General features: G+C 38.3%; 1 protein-coding gene across 12 annotated transcripts in view; it reads left to right on the top strand.

Annotated features, from left to right (window-relative positions):
- Positions 1-22,481, top strand: part of magi2b (membrane associated guanylate kinase, WW and PDZ domain containing 2b) — a 165,068-nt gene that overhangs the window by 108,650 nt on the left and 33,937 nt on the right. For 11 of the 12 annotated variants that reach the window (XM_049483924.1, XM_049483925.1, XM_022684151.2 and 8 more), the window contains 2 exons: positions 1,536-2,044; positions 5,350-5,515. The exons of the other annotated variant lie outside the window; for it this stretch is intronic. In XM_049483924.1, coding sequence (XP_049339881.1) covers positions 1,536-2,044; positions 5,350-5,515 — 675 coding nt within the window. The remainder of the gene's footprint in view (positions 1-1,535; positions 2,045-5,349; positions 5,516-22,481) is intronic. 12 annotated transcript variants of the gene reach the window in all.

The raw sequence follows: 22,481 nt of genomic DNA on the forward strand, positions 1-22,481 counted from the left end.
ATATTCATAAAGTTTTAAGAGTTCAGAAATCAATATTTGGTGGAATAACCCTGGTTTTTAGGCACTGTTTTTATGCATCTTGGCATGTTCTCCTCCACCAGTCTTATACAATGCTTTTGGATAACTTTGTCACTTCTGGTTAAAAAATTCAAGCAGTTCATTTTGGTTTGATGGCTTGTGATCATCCATCTTATTCTTGATTATATTCCAGAGATTTTCAATTTGGTAAAATTAAAGAAACTCATCATTTTTAAATGGTCTCTTATTTTTTTTTCCAGAGCTGTATATTGCTGCATGACTGTGGTTCAGGTTTAACTGTGTATAGTTCCTTCACTTTTAATAAGTGAAAATAAAAGCAACTTTAGATATCTCTCTCACTCTATCTTTAGTCTCCAACTTTTTCTCTCTCTTTCTGTCTCTTTCTCTCTCTCTTACTCTGCGGCTCTGCAGCTTCAGCATAGATCAGCCTCAGGTTGTCCGTAACACTGAGTTCTCTCATTATAGCCCAGATGGCTGACTCGTCCTTTATACACACCCCTTGATGCCCTTACACTGACCCTGCTGTGTGTGTGTGTGTGTATGTATGTTTGAGAAGGGCTTGGTGGGTAGAAGGAATATGGGATGTTTCACACTGACTCAAATGACTGCCACAGGCCTCTGAGATTGTAGGGGAGAGTGAGGCACAAAGCAGTGTGGGGTAAAATGTAACATGGACCTCTTTCAAACAATGTGCATTTAGACACCTTCTTATTTCTTATGCTCACAGAGCACTTCTACTTGTCAATTTTTTTTACAGTTATCAAGCTGATATTTTTCCAGAATCACTTGGTATGAACATGGTATGAACTCCCTGAATCTGAAAACACATGATTGTACACATGCATTTGTTGACAAGCTTAAGAGATTTAAAACCGACGAGGAACTGATGTGAATAAAGCATGTGGACTGAGGTGATAGTAATATTATAGTGTTTTACACTAATATGACTGGTTACGAATGACAATGACAGAAACACCATTCTCCCTGTTATATTCAGTGGAGCATCAATATGACTCTGAAATGAATGAAATTGCTACATAATAGCCCAAATGTATTTGTATTATAGCCGTATTCAACTTCCATATTTTGCTAAAGTGCATCTTCCAGTGTGATATTTGATTTTCCCACATAAAAAATCACATCAAGAAATCCATAATTTATTATTATACATGGCTGGATATCAGAAGAAACTGTTTGAAACAATCAGCAAGCAGCAAAGAAGAAGGAAGGCTTTGTCTTTGGCATCTGCTGGGATTTCTGCAGTGATCACTACTGTCCAGAAGAGGCAGAGAAGTGAAGACCAGTGGGAAAACTCATTCTGTTTACACTTGTTTTTGAATGTGATCAAGATTCATCTACGACCTCCTCCGAATGAGCTTTGAGTCATCCAATCATAATTCCATTGTAATGGGTGGTTTTTCAAACCATAAAACCGATCACCCGAAACTCATATTGATGAAAGGCATAATCAGGTTCTTCATTTGTCTTCCATGTAGGTGACGTCATTGTCTACATCAACGATATCTGCGTTTTGGGCACCACGCATGCGGACGTAGTCAAGCTCTTCCAGTCAGTCCCCATTGGTCAGAGCGTGACCCTCGTACTGTGCCGGGGCTACCCGCTGCCCTATGACCCTGAGGATCCCTCGGCTAGCTCCAGCATGCCCCCCCTGGGTCTGGTGGACCACCCACTCCTGCTCAATGGCAGAAACACCTATGATAACTACATGGAGTATATGTCCCTGACTGGCCGGCTGGTACCTGAGCACGGTGAGGGTCTGGGTCAGGTGTCCCATCCTGGAGACACCCACTTGGACGGTTCACAACCGCCCTCACTCAGCACGCCCGGAGCCCCACCCGATGACAGTGTCTCTATGGCCTCGTCATCAGGGGCAACAGCAGGGGCCCAAGTAGCTCCAGAGCTCCTGAGCCTCACCATGACCAAAGGATCAGAGGGCTTTGGCTTCACCATAGCAGACAGTCCAACAGGCCAGCGAGTGAAACAGGTACTTATACACATCCACATTTTTCTTAAAGACAGGAAAAGGAATACTTCGAGTGCACTTTAAAAACATCTTTTCAGAATTAGCATATAATTGCTTTCAAACAAAAACTTAAAAACTTCCTATTTCCATTTTGGCAGTTTTTGACTCTTTGAGGTAATGTGAATCTAGCAGTTGTTTTCCTCATTATATTCATGATTAATAGACCAAAAGAAATGCACCATAATTACTTGGAATTAAATCTTTTCACAGCCCCAAATCAGAAAAGGGGACAGTATAGAAAGCAAAATAAAAAACAAATACTGTGTTTACATATTTTATAAAGATGTTTTATTTTTTATTTTGCTCATTTGGTCGTTTCTTTCCCACATTTCAGGCCTGCAACACATTCTAAAAAAGTTGGAATGGAGGAAATTTAGGGCTAGCAATAATGATGCTTTCCAACAGGTGATTATAATTAGTTTCTCAGGGGGTCTTGGGGTAATTTTCTCTTTTATGGGGTCTCCTCTGTGATTATATTCTTTTCTGAAAGGACCATATACGTGTTTTTCTCAATGATGTGCAAAAGCACAAATCTAAGCTCCCTGATAAAAATCCTGTTCAAGACCAGCCGGTTATCTAGAAAAAAACATACCATATGCTGGTCAAGAGTTAGTTAATGATCTAGCCTTTCAGCATAGGGTATGTTTTTTTCTGCATGACCAGCTGGTCTTCAGCTGGATTTTTTTTATCAGGGCTGAACACGTATGACCTCCCTCATCAAAAACTGTCACTGAGCACTAGTTAATATAACCTAACATAATGATATAATGTAACATAAGACATGGACCACTCTGGCAAATCTGTGTCAATCACTGTTAATATTGTTAAAACAAAGTTAAATTTACATATGGCTCTTAAAACCTTCTTAGATATGTTAGCCATATCCAGAAGTGACATTGACCTCCTTGGGCTCTGAGGCATCTGTTATATTATATATTCACACATTGGAAACGTGTATTATAGTCAGACAAATCAGTATTCCAGATCTTTTTGGGAAGAAATGGATGCCATGAGCTCTGAACCAAAAATTAAATGGGTCATCCAGACTGTTATCAGCAACAAGTCCAAAAGCCAGGGGCTTTTATGGGGTGGGGATGTGTCAAAACACTTCTGTGATCTAGCATTAATGCCAAAACTTTTATTCAACATATGCTGCCTTCAAGAACACATCTTTTCCAAGGACGCCTATGCTGTTTTATTACACAAGGCAATGCAAAACCAGTGGGAATTTGGAATGAAAAATGTGATAACAATCCTGTACTGTTACAAACTGTGAAAGGTGTTTACAGGAAGAATGGAACAAGAAAACACCTGAAATAAGGATTTAATTGCTTATTTATTCTTAGTGCCAAAACCTCTTTTAACAAGGAAGAAGCAATGGCAAAAATAGAAAGTGGTAAACGCTTTACCCCCTCAGGTTTTCTTTTGAGTGTGTTGCTGGCTTAAAACACAGGAATGAATTAACAAATGAAAATCTTTTGGGAATCAAAGAAAACACTGTTTTTTCAATTTGCATTTTTCATACTATCCCAACCTTTTCTAATTTGGGGCTTTCATTGAAAGTTAAGGTCAGAATTTCCTTTTCCTGTAAATTGCCATTTCTTTTGCAGATACAAGGTTTATTGTGTTTTAGAAAATATATTGATTGCAATATTCTTTATTAATAAATGGTTGTATTAGAGAAAAATAACATAGCAAAACATAACAAAATGTAAAGAAATCTACCAGCTCTTGGTTACACCCCCCTGGATATTTTGTTGTATTTGGAACAAAACCTTGTATCTCCATAAGTCACATACTGCCCTTTACAATCTGTTAAACCTGATGTTGGTAGTTAGCTCGTCTTTGTCATGGCTTTTTGTTTTTGGGAAGATCTACATTAAAAGTACTTTAACGTATTAGATAGAGACATAGAGAGGGAGAGAGAGAGACATACAGACAGAGAAATGGACAGGTTTTATCCAGTTTCCAGTCCTGAACTGTAATATTTGTTAGGTGTGACGCTTAGTGCATAATCAGTTACATTTACTGTTTTTTATAACTTCCAGTAAGGACAAATTCCAGGACTGAAAACTGAAATCAAGGCCTAGATTTTAAGGTCTTAGCCTGTAGGGTAGAGTAGTATGGCAAATATGCATTTTTATTTAGTGTTTTATAACATGGCCAAAATTTAATAGCTTCATATTTAAGAAAATGCTAGCTTAACAATGCTTTGTATCCAATAAATGAAACAAATTATATTGTTTGTAATGAAACATTGGATATTTTTTACTGATGATATCCTCCATGTACCCAAAAAACCATATTGATTATAACAATAACACCATTTAAAATTGCAACAATGCTTATTTAGATATTTAGACATGATGACTAATACTGAATAATAAATCTAGAGAAAAACCTGAGAATTAAACATACAATTATTTGCAGTTTATTTGTTTTACTGTATTTACAGAACTAAGTGGAGTATTTTTTTATAGGGGGCATCTGCTTTGAACTCCTGCCCAAAACATCTGAGACTCCCACCCCCTTTCCTTTTCATTTCAAGGGCGTGGGGAATACTAGCAATTTTAAAAATCTATGAGAAATTATAAAAAAACTGAATCATGAGAGCAGTAAAAGCCTGAATTCCTCTCACCCTCATTCTGACACCTTTTAAATTCTATTTTTCTCTTCCATTTTTATGGTAATGGTTTATGTATATGATAAAACTATGGCAACCCACCACCACCTTGTCACCTCCCTTTAACTCTCAGTCAAATCTCTCAGTCCTTCTCTACTCATCAGAGATGACTCTGGCCTTTAAACAAAAACTGAAGACAGTATTGGACCAAATACACTCATCTCTAGTATCAAGCATAATATTATGACCACCTCCTTGTTTTTACATCCATTATTTATTTGTCGGCTCCACTAAGCATATAGGAGCATTTTGTAGTTTTTTAATGGTCCTGACCATTGAGAAACAGGATGAAAGGAGGGAAATAAAGTATGCAAAGAAAGTGCTCCTATATATTCTTAGTGGAGCTAAACAATTAAAAAGGTTGTAGAAACAACAACAGTAAAATCAGAATAAACTTTTAAACAGCTTCCAACAGATTACTTAGAACTTAAATCAGGATTCCTAGTTAATATTTTATTACATGCTAAACAAGCTTAATATCATGTTGCACAGTTTAACACGCTGTACTTGGAGCGCAGTGATGTTTATAAAGCAGAGAGAGTGCGTTATCGATTGTGTCCCTGATGAGATAACTGTTCTGTAGGTGCTGGAGCCGCAGGGGTGTCCAGGGCTGTGTGAGGGAGATCTGATAGTGGAGATTAACCAGCAGGGGATGCAGGGACTCAACCACTCGCAGGTGGTCCAGATTCTGAAGGACTGCGCCGTGGGAACAGACGCCACCCTCGTCGTCCAGAGAAGTACTGGCACAGGTATGAGGATCTCCCCCACTTCGGTTCACTGTCTTCTAACTTCCATTTCACAGATTATAATATCTTACAAGCAGCAGAAATACAAATACTGTATCTGCTGCCGTTAAATCTGTGAATCTCAAGAGGACAATTTGAGATTTAGATAAAAAAAAATAAACGTTATCTGCCGAAAACCCATTCAAAGAAAATAAAATCAACGGCTCATCTCACTCAGAAGTAAAGGCATCTCTAAATTATAAAGTATATTTTCTTTTAGTGAGTCTTTTATCATTCTCTTATCTTCTGTGTTCATGGGTCTTTTGAAATGGAATGTCCGTTTTTGGCTGCCTGTGTGTCACATTGTGTCGGACTGGTCAGCTTCGTGTCCGGCCCGGGGATTATCTGGCTTTCAGGCGAGCCTATTGAAAGCATTATTTGGCATGTGATACTCTTTTGAAGTGTGAAGGTGCCCAAGGCAGAGCATACACACAACTCACAAGCTCACAGGCTTCACTGCCCTTCTGAACACAGACTGACCTGGCAGGTTTAGCTTTGTGTGTGTTTGTGTGTGTGTGTGTGTGTGTGTGTGTGTTTGTGTTTGTGCACGTGTCTGTGTAAAAAAAAGTGCATTGCATCATTTTAAAATGATTATTTATTAATTTTGTTTTTATACCTAAGCCTGTTGTAAGGCAGCACGACCACACACTAGTGCTAGTGATGATTTTTAGTGTATTCTGAACCAAGCAATGTTAATCTCATAATTTGATCTTTTGATCTGAGTTAATTGCTCTTCTCAGCCTCAGTGCCAGTCAAAAGTTTTGACCTTTTTTTTATACATTGTAAATGAATAGTAAAGTGTTCCAGACTGTGAAGGAACTCATGGGGAATCATGTAGTAACCTAAAAGTGTTAAACAAACCAAAATACTCTTGGAAGCATTTAGGTGCTCTTATCTGGGGTGCTGTTAACTTTCTGTTAACTTTTGTTAGCTGTTTCTGAGGCTGGTAACTCTGATGAATGTATCCTGTGCAACAGAGGTAACTCTTGGTCTTCCTTCCCTGGTGCAGTCCTGATGAGAGCCATCATAACGTTTTTGATGGTCTTTTGTGACTGCACTTGAGGATACTCTCAAAGTTCTTGAATTCTTTCGGATTGACTGACCTTCATTTCTTAAAATATTTTTTGTTTACTTAGTTGAGTAGTTCTTGCCTTAATAGCGATTAAAGCATTACTCAAATAGAGCTATTCACTGTATACCAACTCTACCTCTTCACAACTTTACAACTGATGCTCTCAAACACATAAAGAGGTCAAGCAATTCAAGTAATTACCTCTTGCCACAGCTGGTAACTGAGTAAAAGAAGTAAGAGTAAGATGTGCCAACTCTGAAGAATCGAAAATATAAAACATATTCTGGTTTGTTTTTAACACTTTTTGTCCACTAAATAATTCCATATGTGTGTCTTCATAGTTCGGATGACTTTAGTATTCATTTTATAATGCATAACATTTTAAATTAACAAAAAACAACTAAATTTATGTGTCCAAACGTATAACTGGTACTGTATGTTTTTAAATACTTTCTTGTAATACTTTGAATACTTTGAATTGCTTTTCATAAACTACTGCAGTGCATACAATAGTAAAATAAGCATGTAGATTATTTAATACAATAATAGAAACCAAGAAATGTAAACATCCTCCTGTATTTAATGTAAACAGACTGATGCATTTTATTATGATCAGTATGAAACATCTCTTCTGAGGGTGTGTAATAAATGGGACTGAGGTAAACTTACTGAATATGCAGCTCTGGAAAAAAATAAGAGACCACTTAAAAGTGATGAGTTTCTTTGATTTTACTAAATTGAAAACCTCTGGAATATAATCAAGAGGAAGATGGATGATCACAAGCCATCAAACCAAACTGAACTGCTTGAATTTTTGCACCAGGAGTGGCATTAAGTTATCCAAAAGCAGTGTGTAAGACTGGTGGAGGAGAACATGCCAAGATGCATGAAAACTGATTAAAAACCAGGCTTATTCCACCAAATATTGATTTCTGAATGCTTAAAACTTTATGAATATGAACTTGTTTTTTTCTTTGCATTATTTTTAGGTCTGAAAGCTCTGCAACTTTTTTGTTTTTTCAGCCATTTCTCATGATTTACAAATGCTAAATTGCAATATTTATATTTGGAATTTGGATGAAATGTTGTCCTTAGTTTTTAGAATAAAACAACACTGTTCATTTTACTCAAGCATATACCTATAAATAGCAAAATCAGAGAAACTAATTCAGGAACTGAAGTGGTCACTTAATTATTTCCAGAGCTATATCTCAGGGTTAAATTATCATCCTGTTGCAACAGCAACAGTTTCTCCATTTTTTGTTATCTTCCACAAGTGGACTTATTTACCTCACTTCCTACATCTTACTCAACCAGTACTGAGAAAAAACAAGTCTGTCTACATTCTCAAGGCTAAATTATATTACTTCTCAATTCAGAGCCTATGGAGAGGCCCGCACTGTTTGGCGTTGGTGTGTCTGTGTTGCTCCCTATGAAAGTGGGCATGTGCAGCCGGGAACACGAGGCTCGGCAGACCAGTCACAGCTGCTGCTGTCTGCGTCTCATGTCGCTCAGTTACATTTACATTGCTGCTCAGTTACATCTAGCCTACAGAATATGGTACAGAGCTACACTTAGAGTATGTGCAACATATTCAGTGATTAATTCATCAAAATGAACACTTAAAATCTGTTCATTTTCCCAAAAACTCATCAGTGCACCTTATAATTCGGTGTGGCTTATGAGCAGTAAAGCCACTGTGCTGAATTGCTGAGTTATAGTTTAGCTCTATAGTTTAGTTCTCCAGCACCGAGACTCGAGACTGAAGCAGTATTAGCATTAGCTGTTAACTGTGCTAATTGCTAGCTCTTTTGCCATTCAGAGGTGAGTATTATCGGCCTGTAGCCTCCTCCTAACCCCGGCTAGCACTGCTGGAGCAGCATTACCATTACCCGCTAACCACCCTAAGCACTAGTTAGCTCTTTTGCTGTTCGGAGGTGAGTATATCGGACTGTAGCCTGCTGCTATGTGGGACGACCCCGCTAGCTAATATTGCCCTGAGTTTTTAAAGTGACAGTGATCTGGTCAGTTACATACTGCCTGGCCAAAAAAAAAGTCACCACCAAAAAGGGGTCACACACTCTAATATTCCGTTGGACCACCTTTAGCTTTGATTGCAGCACACATTCGCTGTGGCATTGTTTCAACAAGCTTCTGCAATGTCACAAGATTTATTTCAATCCAGTGTTGCATTAATTGCATTAAAGTCTTCTCCAGCACATCCCAAAGATTCTTAATGGGGTTAAGGTCTGGACTCAATCCATGTGTGAAAATGATGATCTCATGCTCCCTGAATCACTCTTTCACAATTCCAGTCCCATGAATTCTGGCATTGTCATCTTGGAATATGGTCGTGCCATCAGGGAAGAAAAAATCCATTGATGGAATAACCTGGTCTATATTCTGTATGTTCAGGTAGTCAGCTGACCTCATTCTTTCAGCACATACTGTTGCTGAACCTAGACCTGACCAACTGCAGCATCAACCCCACATCATTTGATTAGTTAAATCCAGCTGGTGACATTGTTTTTGGCCAGGCCATGTATTTTCTTTGATGCTGTCATTAGTAAATAAGTGACAGAGGCGGGTTACACCCATCTGACTCTAAGCAGAAAATTAAAAAGGTTAATTGTTAATTCGTAAATACTGGTTCCATAGTGAAGTGTGCATTAAGGTGAAGAAACTATTGTTAAGATTTCCACCAAGAGGTTAAGGTGGTAGGTATTGTGAGTAAAAAAGGGTCTGCAAGTACAGATCAAACTGGTGAGCTTAATTGATAAATCTTGTGCATTAGTAAGTTCTGGATGAATGACAATTATAATCTTTGGGTAATACAATTTAAAACTCCTTACAGGCTGCAATATATGGAATTGAGCCACAGCAATGCATGTCCATACTTCCCTACAGACCATCATTTTCACACATTCTCTATTTGTCTATGCCTAGACATATCAAGCTCTTACTAATGATATGTTTCTCTATTCCCAAAATAATTAGGCTACACTACTGGAAGGACAAAACTCACATCTGCGAAAAGTACTGACACAACACACTGTAATCTAGAAAGAATACCAAAAATAAATATTTTTAATGGTCTTGGTCATACCTGTCAGTACTGGAATACTAAACAACATCTTATGAAGCATATCTTAAAAAAAAGAAAGAAAAGAATAGCCAAAAACAGTGTACAACCATTTTATATATCCACATGTTGATCAATTATGATTATGTGATCAGCACTGACAGGGGGCACACCGGCTCGAACACTGTAATATACTGCAGAACACTTGGAATCTTGGCAGGTGCTAGCGGTGTTTTTTAGTCTTTTCTGATCAAAGCCAAAATAATTTTCTAATTTATTCTGGCTGCATTGATTTTCCTGAGTAGTCTTATGAAATGTCCATATACTTTTAATACACTCTTGCACAAATTTCCAATATCGTTTTTGGAACATCCTCCCTGCTATTAATACACTTTCAGAGACAGATTTAGCTATGGATGACATGGTGTGGGAGGGGTGGCTCCGAGCTTCCATACCAGAAAATGTAGAAAGTTGGGGCAGCATAACCCCTCATTTTTAAACAGTTTGCCATGTCAATCACCAGATCTGGTTTCTCGTTCTTTCCATGTTTTTGACTGAAACAAATGTAAACAGTCATTGTAAAGATGTAAACATAACACAACTGATTGTTTATGGAACAAAAAAGTAATTATCCTAAAGCATCACTCAAAAAAAATATTTTACCTTTATTGTAAACAAGACATTGCTAGTTTGAATCAGCCATTAACTTATGCGAGAACTCAGAGAACTTTGGGCTGGAGTTCGGGCAGCTTTTGTCGTAGGAAGCCAGTCCCTCTCTAGTATAAGTAGAGTCAGGAAGGAGAGATAGAATAGTTAAAGGGAGACGATGGGGAAGTGGAAGGTTGTTAAAACTCTTCATGATACGTAAGACAAGTCCAGGGGATTTATAGGATGTGAGATTTGAAAGGGGAGGTGCTTAAGGTATGTTCTTCCACCCAAAACTTAGCTATTTTATAACAACACATAAGGTATGACATGGTTATGATGTCATATCATGATCTTAACACTCTGCTATCCTAGAGGTGTCAGGAACTAGTACATGTTACTGTATTTTACTGTACTGTATTTTCTAGGGCTATATTCACACAGCAGGTAAATGTGTCACAAATGCGATCTTTTACATCAGGGGTCGGCAGTAGGCGGTGATGTGGCCCGCAAGCATGAAACGTCTGGCCCGTTAGTTGTTTAAACTATAATGAATGATAATGAAAAATACATAAATAAATAAATAAATAAATAAAATGCTTCTCTGGCAAGCTTTTGTTTACATTCCTCCCCTGTCTCTCTGTCGCACTCAGTGTGACTTTAGGTTTTGCCCATTTTCATTTTTCTGCTCGTTCTCAGGCTCTCCTTTTTCTCCTTTTAAGGGCGTTTTTTCCTGGCCACATCCCAATTCACTAGCAAGGTCAGCGGTAGTGTAATGGACCATGACCCTGACAACACCAGTTGGATCCCACGTGACGAGCAGTGTGTTTATTCATTTATTTTTTTCTTGCTTTTTGGGTTTACCTACCTTGAATTGAACTGCCCCTTTCCAAATTTAATTGATTTAATTTTATTTAATAGAACATTGGATTTGGAAGGAATGTAGCCTTAGTATTTCTTCCTCTCTTGAGCATTTCTTTCACTTAATCCTTGTAGTTCTACTCTCTACTTTAACAGGAAAGATGTAATTGCACACTTCTGTTAGTAAATCTGCCTAAACAATACAAATGTAATTTTAACTTATCTTTTTTTAACTTAAATTTAACTTATCTGTACTCCAGCAACATCTGCCTACAAGAAGAAACACACAACTGATGATTAACTGCTACAGTATAACACTTACATTAAGATGTGTGCAGAGTTAGTGTGTATTTTCACACAGTTCACATACTGTAATTGTAACTCCCACACACATGCGCTCTGCTAAACAGCTAGCTATTCATGCTATTAACATTAGAAAATGACCTGACTTACTGGAGCACATCTGTTCTTTATTTCCTATCATGTCTGATATGGCATTTTCTGCTGATATCGATTCAGAACTGAAGCTAGGCATGGGATTGGGGGCATGTCCAAAGGGAATGCGTGGTGTTCAGACAAGGGATCAAGTTTCTCTAAGCGATACATGTCTGACCTTTTCTTTGAAGTCAGAACAAACAATCACAGTGGAGCAGATCGAAGCCAAGGCAAGCGTATGAGGCTGTGTTTTTATTTGCACTCTGGCCTGTACTGTGATGTAGGGCAGAGCAGGACACAGTCTGACACATTTGGGGTTTTCTAAACATTCTTCTTAATTTCTTGAGCAAGAAAGTGACTTACACTGTGCCATTGCAGAAGAAAATGAAACTGAATGTCACAACTTAGAAAATAAATTGTTAAAAATTAATAATTGCTAAAAAAAAAATGTATGTCAATCTGGACGGTTTATTTGAGCTCATGACCAATTAATTTGCTCATTGGGGATGCACTTGTTGACAATTCACTGCCAAGATAGCAATAAGCCAGACATTTACATGAACACACCTCATTCCCAGAACACCACACCCATCAGAGTAGATATATTTACAAGCACTGCTGCTACTTAAACAATGCAGGCACATGGCATGTAAATTAATAGTTGGCAGTATGTAAGATAGCAATGAGCGTTAAGATAACAGGTGTAAGATAAGGCCCAAAATGTTATTTCAGAAAAATCCACTTTTTTTTTAGCAACAAGAGTGGGATAGATCCTTTGATTAAGTTGGCTTGGAAAAGGCAAATTATTGTTCCCTTTATTCGTAATATTCATATTATTAGTATATACTTGAAGCACTACTTCTCCTACAGCTTTTAAGTTCCAATTACAACTCTATTGCTGGATCGTAGAACTTATACTGAATTCCGTTGCTTGCACATTTTGAAAAAAAACTTTGTATGGTTTTCGTACGGTGGGTGTTTTTATGCTTGGACATTTCCCCTTAGGAATCCATTCAAAAGTGACGGCTCAAAACTTCACCATTTTTAGTTAGTGAAAACCAGTAGACTCGTAGAACTTTTCACGAAGTTTTAAACGATATGCTGTATGAGTCCATCCTATTACCGTAAAATAAGTTTTTCGTAAAATTACTGTACAAATTGAGGGCGCAGAGTGGTCCAGCGTTCTAAAGCCCTGCCACTTTGAGCGGGAGGTCGCAGGTTCGATGGGAGTGAGTAGATGGCGCTCTTTCCCCACATCACCAAAAAGGGTGATGTCCGTAGTACAGGGCGTCTGTGAGCTGATGTATCAGAACCGAGTTGCTGCGCTTTACTCCGAATGCGCTGTGATGCTACTCGGCAATGCTGCATCATCAGCAGCTCAAAAAGAGACAATGTCTGACTTAGTCTTTACCCTCCTAGTGTGTTGGGTCATCATTAGTGATAGAGGAGTCCTAATGGGTGGGTTGGGTAATTGGCTGAGCAAAAATGGGAAGGAAATGGGGAAAAATCAGAAATAAAATTATAAAAAAAAAAATGATTGTACAAATTTTCCCTTAGGACTGAATAGGGGATCCAGTTATTATTTGCGTTCCACTATTTAGCCAAGTGTTTTTGGAGTCTACTCCATTTTATTCACTATTTACAAATTTAAGATAACTGTATTTAAGATGACCAATTATTGAAAGTCTTTAGTTTTTTTTTTTTACTTTTGTGTTTTTCTAGCTGTTTAAAAACAGTTTTCAATGTTATTAGCCATTTTTTTCAACCCAACTTAAACTTCTTCATCGAACTTTCCTTTTCTAGGTAACATTGTCTTCTCTTTAAACAACTGTTCAAAACAAATGCAAATAGTCTAAATTCATAATTAATATAACTGTGTGTGTGTGTGTGTGTGTGTCTGTGTTCACTGCATGAACCGGTGAAAGGTTAAGTCTTTATTCTATCTGTGTGTCTGGCCTAAGCAAGCTAATGTTTGATTTTCTCAATGCAATTTATACAAACAATAACCGTTTTTTAATAAACATTTTAACACTTAAATTCTGTATACAGATCTGGATGTCTGTCTTTGAGGTGTTTAGAAAGGTTTAAGGTTTTCTTCTTTCTTCTTTTGTTTTGATTGCTCCGTTTGCATATTGAGCACCGATCTTCCGAATGAACTCCTGATACCATTCCACATGTTGTTATGGACATCTTCTTCATAGAAAACCATATGCCATTTATCATTGGTAATTTATGAGTTTAAACTTGAGGTGGATGAGTCCCTGCTTGTGAGTCTTGAGCCTTTTCTCAATATGGAGTAAACAAGTTTGGTCCCCCCCAAGTTTGGGACTTTTATTCTGTAATTGGAACAGCTGCGTACTTGATGACATCCCCCTCTCAGGGGAGTGGAAAGCGGAAAGCTTGAAACGTGGGAGTTTCCAAGTTTCCATATAGCTGCTTTTTTAACAAATAAACCACATGTCCTTGGTTTTCAGATAAGTTAATCAATACTATATTATTCCGATATTGCCTATGGTTTATGTCGTGCACTGATAGAGCTGGTGGATATGGTGAAAATGTTATTAATATCATCGTCATATTTACTTTCATTATATTCAAATCTTGTTTTGGCTCAGTAGTTAAAGTTCTAGGTTTTGGGATCACAGGTTTTGTTCCTTAATCACTGGTTTTATACCCAGGTCTACTAATCTGTTATAGTTGGGCTCTTAAAAAGGTCCTTAACCTCTGTAGTCCAGGTTGTTCTCAGACTCTGGCTTGCTGGATGTACAGAGAGAAGTATTTCATTGCACCAACCAATCAGCAGTGAAAACAGAGAAATGTATTAAGACCTGGACCTTGTTTTATGCTCGTTAGCACTGCATATATTTAATACTCATTTCTGTTTAGTTCTTAGCGCTGCATTACACCTGCTGTGTGTCCTCACTCTGTGTTGATACCAGCTCTGTTTAGCCTTGTCATGTTTGTCTAGTCTATAGCCTTTTTAGGTAGTAAGTTTGGAGAAACCTACATGATTAAAAATCATTTAAGTGTCTTTTTTATTAGTATTAATTACGGTAAATGCACTATATCTGTCACACTTTTAAATAATCTGTGCATAGCAAACTCAAGCATACCTGTATTCAGTTAGTATTGAGGATATAAAACACTTGAAGTGTTAACCTTGAGTAACTTTTTTTGTAGTAACACTGTTTTTTTTTAGTTGTAACACTGTGTTAAAGCTAACCCCTCAATGTGGAGGCTGTACTAGCAATGTCGTACTACAGCACAGCTGTGAGAAACATGATTCATTTTAAAAAGTTAATATAAGTGTGAATTCTCTGAATTTTGTACTCGACAACTGTTTTTATATTTACAACACTGTGTCTTAGATCGTAAGTTCCAGTCCATGTTACATTTTATTCTATTACAATGTGCCCTGCTCACATCGGCCAACGCAACCGTTGCGCGTGTTTCAGTCATCGCAGGCTGCTGTCAGAACAAAGCTGTATTGAGGGCTGCGTTCCAATCTGTATTCTGCTTTTTCCTCCCTGTCTGTCTTTCTCTCTCTTTCTTTCTGTCCCTTTTTCTCTTGCTCTTGCTCTGTCCACTCTACTGTTTTGCTGTGGCCCTGGAAGACCTCTCTCTCTCTCTCTCACATGCACACACACACACACACACACACACACTCTGAGCAGGGTTTGAAGTAAGCTAGCGAGAGACAGGCTGAGTGACTCACAGGCTGAGTGTGAGACTATTCAATTCCAGATCCGGCACGCTGCCAAGGTCCCAGCCAGCGCCGGCCATGTTCACAGCTCTCTCCCCTCATTGCTGCGATTAGCACACAGGTCTCACACTGAGCCACACGCCAAACACTGACAGCACTCCGAGCCAATCAGACTGCAGATGTTTATCAGAAAGGCGGGACGATCACGGAATGAGCCAATCAAGGACTGACACATGACAGCAGGAGATTTTCTTAAATAAGACTGAATCAGAAAAATTGCTCTGTAAGATTTGATTTGGTTTCGTTGGTGATTCATCTTAATTGATATGATCCATGTTTGACATCTTTATAATAAGGTGCCATAAAAAGTTTTTTTAATTGTTTTTTTTATATTAAAGCTTATTAACCAGCTAATAGTATTGGTTTTGTTATCAGTTGTCTTTAGTGAACAATGTAAAGACAGACTTTAAAATGCACATTGAGACTCATTTAAATATTAATATTAAAGTATTAATATTAATACTTTAACGTAGCCTGCTACGTTTTTGACATATTGTACAATGCATAGATATGACAGGTATAATTTTAGCTGACATCAATATTTATAATTACCGTATTTTTTACACTATAAGGCACACTTAAAATCCTTTAATTTAACCAAAAATTGTCAATGCGTCTTATGCATGAATTTTACCAGTTAGGTTGTAAGAAGCAATAAAGCCACTCCGCTGAAGTGCAGCGTTATACAGAAGTTTCAGTTTAGTTCTCCAACGCTGAGACTGGAGCAGTATTCACATTAGCCGCTACCCGCAGTGCTAGCTCTTTTGCTGTTCAGAGGTGAGTGTTACCAGCCTGTAGCCTGCTGCTAACCACAGCTAGCACTGCTGCGCTTGCTCATTTGTTGTTCGTTGAGGTGAGTATATCAGACTGTAGTCTGCGTGTTTACCTCTAGATAATATCATCCTGGCTTACCAGAACACTCAGGGTTCCTCAGTGTAGCACCGTATGTCGGCATTAGGTGCTAAAAGCTAACGGTTGGCGGCCAATGCTAGTGATCCAGCCTTTGTTTACTGTTAATAAATGGAAGCTTTCTTCTCACCCAAATAAACAGTTTTTGGAAAGAAATCTATGCGTGTTTGACTTTAAAGAATGTTTTTTTTATTACAGTTTTGTTTACTTAGCTTAGCTTTACTTAACTTAGTTAATGCTACCCCCACCACCACCACTCAGCGGCAAGACCTGCTAAATAAGAAGGGAAACATGGCAACATCCCTGTTTCTTACTAGTGTCACTTAAAATGCTCCTTATAATCCGGTTCTTCACCCTCACTGCCCCCTAGGTGCCACAGCAATGGAATAAAAGGTATATTTGCATTGTTGTCATTATATCAGTGAAGTAAAATTACTATTTTGATAATCCCATTTATTTCCCAGAAAATATACCATCCAAAATACTACTCATCATGACAGGACTCTGAGTATGTGTAAGAAAACAGTGTATTTCTTGCAGTGAAGGAAAGGAAAACAACAGACTTTCTCCAATATTAATATAGGGTTGTGGACTTATTAATCAGGTTAGAACTCAGGCTGTAGCAGAGTAAAAAATGCAGTAGAACACAAAGCCCACACAGCACCAACATTACTCACTGTGACTGAGAAAACTAAGAGTATTTTTGTTGTTCGCTGCAGATCTATCAGGCAGGTTTTTTCTGGATGAATCTTTGGACATTGGCTCTGGAGATCCCTGATATCTGTTATCTAACTCAGTGAATCTGATTCTAATGTTTGATGCTTGGAGGAAAACAATAACTGCCAATTCTCATATGTCAACATTGAATTGAATGTTGGGAGGAGAGTAAGGGCCAATTATGCTCTCATGGATTCCCAACTATGAATAACTGTAATAGTGCCAGAGATCTTACACACAGCTTCTTATAATAGGACCAATATTTAGATAGAGATCAATTTTCTAATATTTTCCCATTTTCTCCCCAATTTACAAGGCTAATTACCCAACCCAACCCAACCCACTTATTAGGACTTCCCCTATCACTAGTGATGCCCCAACACACCAGGAGGGTGAAGACTAGCACATGCCTCCTCCGATACGTTATGTAAAGTTAGACACCGCCACTTTTTGAACTGCTTTTTTTTTAATGCAGGATTGCCGAGTAGCCAGTGCCTTCTACCCACCCAGAGAGAGTAGTTGTGCTCTCTTGGGGCTCCGGCAGGTGATTGCAAACTACATAAACAGGATTCGAACCGGCGATCTCCTGATCATATTTAAGGAAAACTATCGTATATGAGCTGTTCTCTCTATTCAGTTGCAGTGAGAAAGAGAAAGAGAGAGAGAGAGAGAGGGAGAGAGGAGGGACAGAGGACATATGACAATTTCTTACTTTAGCAATGCTAAAAAAACACTGCAAATCCCACAAAGCTTTGCAATTTAATCCTTTTTTGGAAGCTTAAGGTTTCCAGGTGAAACCTCATCGTGCCATGATTTTACTGTGCAATGGCGTGCATGATACAGCTGTGTATCAGGAAGAATCTGGTGATATGATACATGATTAAATTGATACATACATTATGTTATTATATCACCATGATGCGTATTACAGTACAGGATTATGATTTAATAAATTGTGAAGTACTGTAATGCTGTAAAAAAGGCAACATATAACATTGTTTTAAGTAACATTTTAGGAAACTTGTCTTTAGCTCTATCCAGACAGGATTAGTTACTCAGGGGGTCCTGGGGTAATTTTCTCTTTTATAAGGGGTTCACCCCAATAAGTGTCATTGTCTTTTCCCTGCTCAAGTGTCTTTAAGAGTGCTTGGCGCCGCCATGGTGCTCCGTGTGCAAAACCTGATATAACATGACAACCCAATGTCATGTGATTAAGAAAGCCAAAAAACTCACTGGTTCTCCTGTTTTTTCAATTGCAGTCTGGATGCAAGAGTTTTCACTGAGTAGAAGTGTGAAATATTTTTCACAGATGTCTCCCTGAGAAACTAACCTCTTCCGGACAGGGCTTTAGTTTACAAAATACACCATATATAGTGCTGAATTTTTTTTTGCCCCATTACAGATTTCTTTTGTTTTTGTTTTTGTCAAACTTGCATTTTTCTGATTATCAAAACAAATGTTAAAATCAGACAAAGATAAACTTAAGTAAATATAAAGCTTTGTTGCTTCAGAACCTGGACAACTTGCTGTAACTAAAGGAACCGTGAATTGTGCTCTCTATCAGAAAATCCTGAAGGAGAATGTTCATCAATCAGGCGTACTTGGGCTCTGCAGCAGGATAATGAGCCCATGCACACCACCATCTCTGAATGGCTAAGAAAATAAAGGTTTTGGAATGGTCTAGTCAAAGTCTGATTGAGATGCTGTGGCATTATCTAAAAACCTTCCAGTGTGGCTGAATTAAAACAATTCTGTAAATAAGAGTGGACTAGAATTCCTCTACAGAGATGAGAAAGACTCGGTGCCAGTTGAAACAAATGCTTTATTGCAGTTGTTGCCACCAAGGGTGGCACAGCCAATTTTTTTTTGTTTTAGGGGGCAAACACTTTTTCATTCAGGACTAGATTGATTTGAATAAACTTCTTCCCTTAATAAATGAACTTATCATTTAAAAAGTGATTCTTATATATACTATATTTAAATGTTTGTCAATCTGAAAAAAGCAAAACTATAATCTGAGTTAAAGAAAACTTTCCTTTTATTGCAATCAGAAGAGAAAAGACAGAAGACAGCACTGCTATCTGCTACCAATCTTTGCTTGTAGTCTGTTAATTAAAAATGATTCTGTGTGGCCTATAGAGTCTGCTGGGTTAAAGAAACCTCTTCTGTTACGATGCTCTGTCTACTACTGTAACCTTTCTGCAGAGGTAGATCTTTGTCGGGGCTATTGACGGTACAGTTATGATACTGGAGGCAGGTTTGAGCTGATAGGTTCCCTCTCCAGACTCTCGAGGTCTAAGCGCAGTATCACTGGGGCCGTGGCATTTCAGCACAGCGGACAGCTCTCTTCAGTCCCACGGCATTTCAGCACAGTGGACAGCTCCCCTCCGTCTTCCAGTCTCTGATCTCATCTGAACACTCGCCACTCTGAGCCGATGTCTGTGAACAGGCGGCGTCCTCCACATCCCTGATGATTCAGCCAGCGACAGTCTGGAGCTGCGCTTCAGCTCTGCACCGGCGGGGGGGCGGCAGGGAAGAGTGCTTCACCCAAAGCTTTATGAATTAAATCTAAGACCCGAGACAGCTAAGCATCATGATTATGTCATGTTATAATCACACTTGCCATCTCTTTCTTTCAATGAATGACTCGCCTGTCTGTAAGCGGAGTTTAAAACGCATTCCAGCCACTGAATAATGCATGGATGATACTCAGCTCTTTCTTCAGCTGCTCAGGCTAAAATTGCTGATGATTTTTTTAAACACACTGAAAAGGCCTGGAGCAGTGTGCTCCATCACTCCATCAAGTACACACTGTTATCTGTTCTCAGATCTGTGTTGGTTTGTCTCAGGCCGAGCTCGTGTTGAGTGAGGACAGAGCGAGGCTCAGTGGCTTGGCAGGAGCGCGCGTTTGCTGAAGGCTCCACGTTCGGCTCGTGGCGGTGCCAAGCTCCGTCCCGGTCAGATAGCCTCAGATGTAATCCTGTTAGTTTAAGCAGGCATGTAAATGTCTCGCTTTCGCCTGCTCCTCACACACACGTGCATGTGCAGACTCCAAATACACACACTCACATACACACACCAACACACACACACACACACACACACACACACAAAGCGCATTGTCTGATATCTAATTTGTTGCACAATTTAATAAAAGAATGCTATTTGTGTCATTTAATCTGCCTCCCTCTAAAACAACACACTGTTGCTCAATAAAGCCCATTCTGACCAGGTAGAGGAGAACCTGGAAAAAATAAGAGACCACTTAAAAATTATTATTTCTTTGATTTTACAGAACTAAAAAAACTATGGAATATATTCCAGAATAATTCTGAACTCTTAAAACTTGTTTTCTTTGAATTATTTAAGGCTGGAAAGCTCTGCATCTTTTTTGTTATTTCAGCCATTTCTCATTTTTAGCAAATAAATGCTCTAAATGACACAATTTTATTTAGATTTTGGGAGAAATATTGTCTATAGTTCATAGAATAAAACTAAAATGTTAGTTTTAATCAAATATATACCTATAAATAGCAAAATCAGAGAAACTGATTCAGAAACTGATTTTTTTAGCGACAAATTAATACACCATGTATTTGTTATGCAATAACAAAGTATCTGCTAATGATGTGCTCACTGTTACAGGTGTGTTACAGTAGTATAGTAGTAGTGTATGTATTTACACATGTGTTAATTTTAGTTTTGAGTCATGCATTCACGCAATTTTAAGTCAATAGGTGTTCAGGTAAATTTCTGATGTGTTGCTATTTTGGCGAATAAAAACACAGGTGTGCCACTGACTGAAATAAACCTAGACAACAGTCAATCTTCAGAATCACAGCTCATTTTTGCTTTTAGAGATGCCTCTCCACAGTAATGTATGGTACATTAAAACCTAATTTTTTTGTTGATTCAGTGCTCCTGAACACATTCTGCCCACCTGTGTTGTTTTTTTGTTTGTTTGTTTTTATGTCACTTTCACATGGCAGTGTTCTAGTTGTTATATGGACAGGTGGCAAATAAATTAAGAATTATTACAACAAAAGAAACAAATAGAGCCAAACAGATGCAGCGCTTGATACAATTAAGCAGTGATCATCCTACCATGCTCTGTGGTTTGTATAAAGTTGCTGAGCCCAGTTGACCTCAATTTCAGATCAAGCTGTCTGGAGGAAAAAGGTATAAGAGACTTTGAATGAGGGTTCATTGTTGAAGCTTTAACAGCAGGAGCTTTAGTCACAAAGACTGCTCAGCTGCCCACAGTGTTTCAATAGCAACACTTAGACTAAAGTGACCTCTGCGCTCAGACCTGTGGGAGAGATGTCAGTAAACAGGGCCGGGAAATGTTGTGGGAAAAGAATGTTCAAGATGCCAGTCTAGGATGTGATCAGATCATCTGTCAGCATTATCATTTATCTGGCATGGTTTGTGTTATTAAAAGGAAGTGTGACTGTTTTTCTGATTCTGATTTTCTTTTTTATTCTACACTCTTATATATAAAGGTACTACAAAAGGTGATGCTGTTGAGCAATTTCAGAAAAACAGTTTCCATTTTGGTTCTGTTAAGAACATCGTTTTGGGCAAAAGATCTATGACTTTAAAAAACATTAACGTTGTAATTTTGTAATCGTTATGTAACAGTCCTTTAAATGTATATACTGTACATTGCATGTTTCTAAACTTTTTTAAGGGTTTTTTAGAGGAACAAATCATTCTTAAGGAGATATCGGTCATGAGGCCATTTGCTTATTTTTACAATAATAATATTTATAACCCACTCATTAGGACTAGTAATGCCCCCACACTTTAGTGAGTAAAGACTAGCAAATGCCTCCACTGATACATATGAAGCCAGAACTTGTTTTCGAACTGCCACTGATGTAGCTTTACCAGGTAGACAGCGCACTCTGAGGTCTGGCAAACACACACCTGTGCCGACCGACATCACATTAGGAGTGATGGGGAGAGAGGACTGTCTACATGCATAGAGAGAGAGCAATGCCATTTGTGCTCTCTCAGACTCCGGCTGCTGATGACAAGCAGCATTATTCTGTATTTGAACTGGCGAACCTCAGATCCCCATACCATCTTTTATTTTTAAGGATTCATGATAAACCTTTTCCGCCCTGTTGGAAGTCTTCTCTAAATCTTCTAAAAAAAAAAACATTTCCACCATCCACAGGGCACAGATCATCACTCAACAGATTTATGGGAATGAAAATAATATAAATCTAATGCTCTGCAGTCACCAGATCTCAACCCAGTGTAATCTTTGAGAGTTGAGAGTATATATATATATATTTTTTTGTGAAAAAATGGTGTTCTGTCCCTCCAGTGTGTTTCCAGAGGCTTGTAGAATCAATGCCAGGGCGTGTTGAAGCCGTTCTGATGGCTCGTGGCACTTTGCAGCAATTTGAGACAGAAAGAAGAACAAGAGCTTGAAACT

This window comes from Astyanax mexicanus, chromosome 10 (assembly GCF_023375975.1).
Source record: "Astyanax mexicanus isolate ESR-SI-001 chromosome 10, AstMex3_surface, whole genome shotgun sequence".
NCBI classification, from domain to species: domain Eukaryota; kingdom Metazoa; phylum Chordata; class Actinopteri; order Characiformes; family Acestrorhamphidae; genus Astyanax; species Astyanax mexicanus.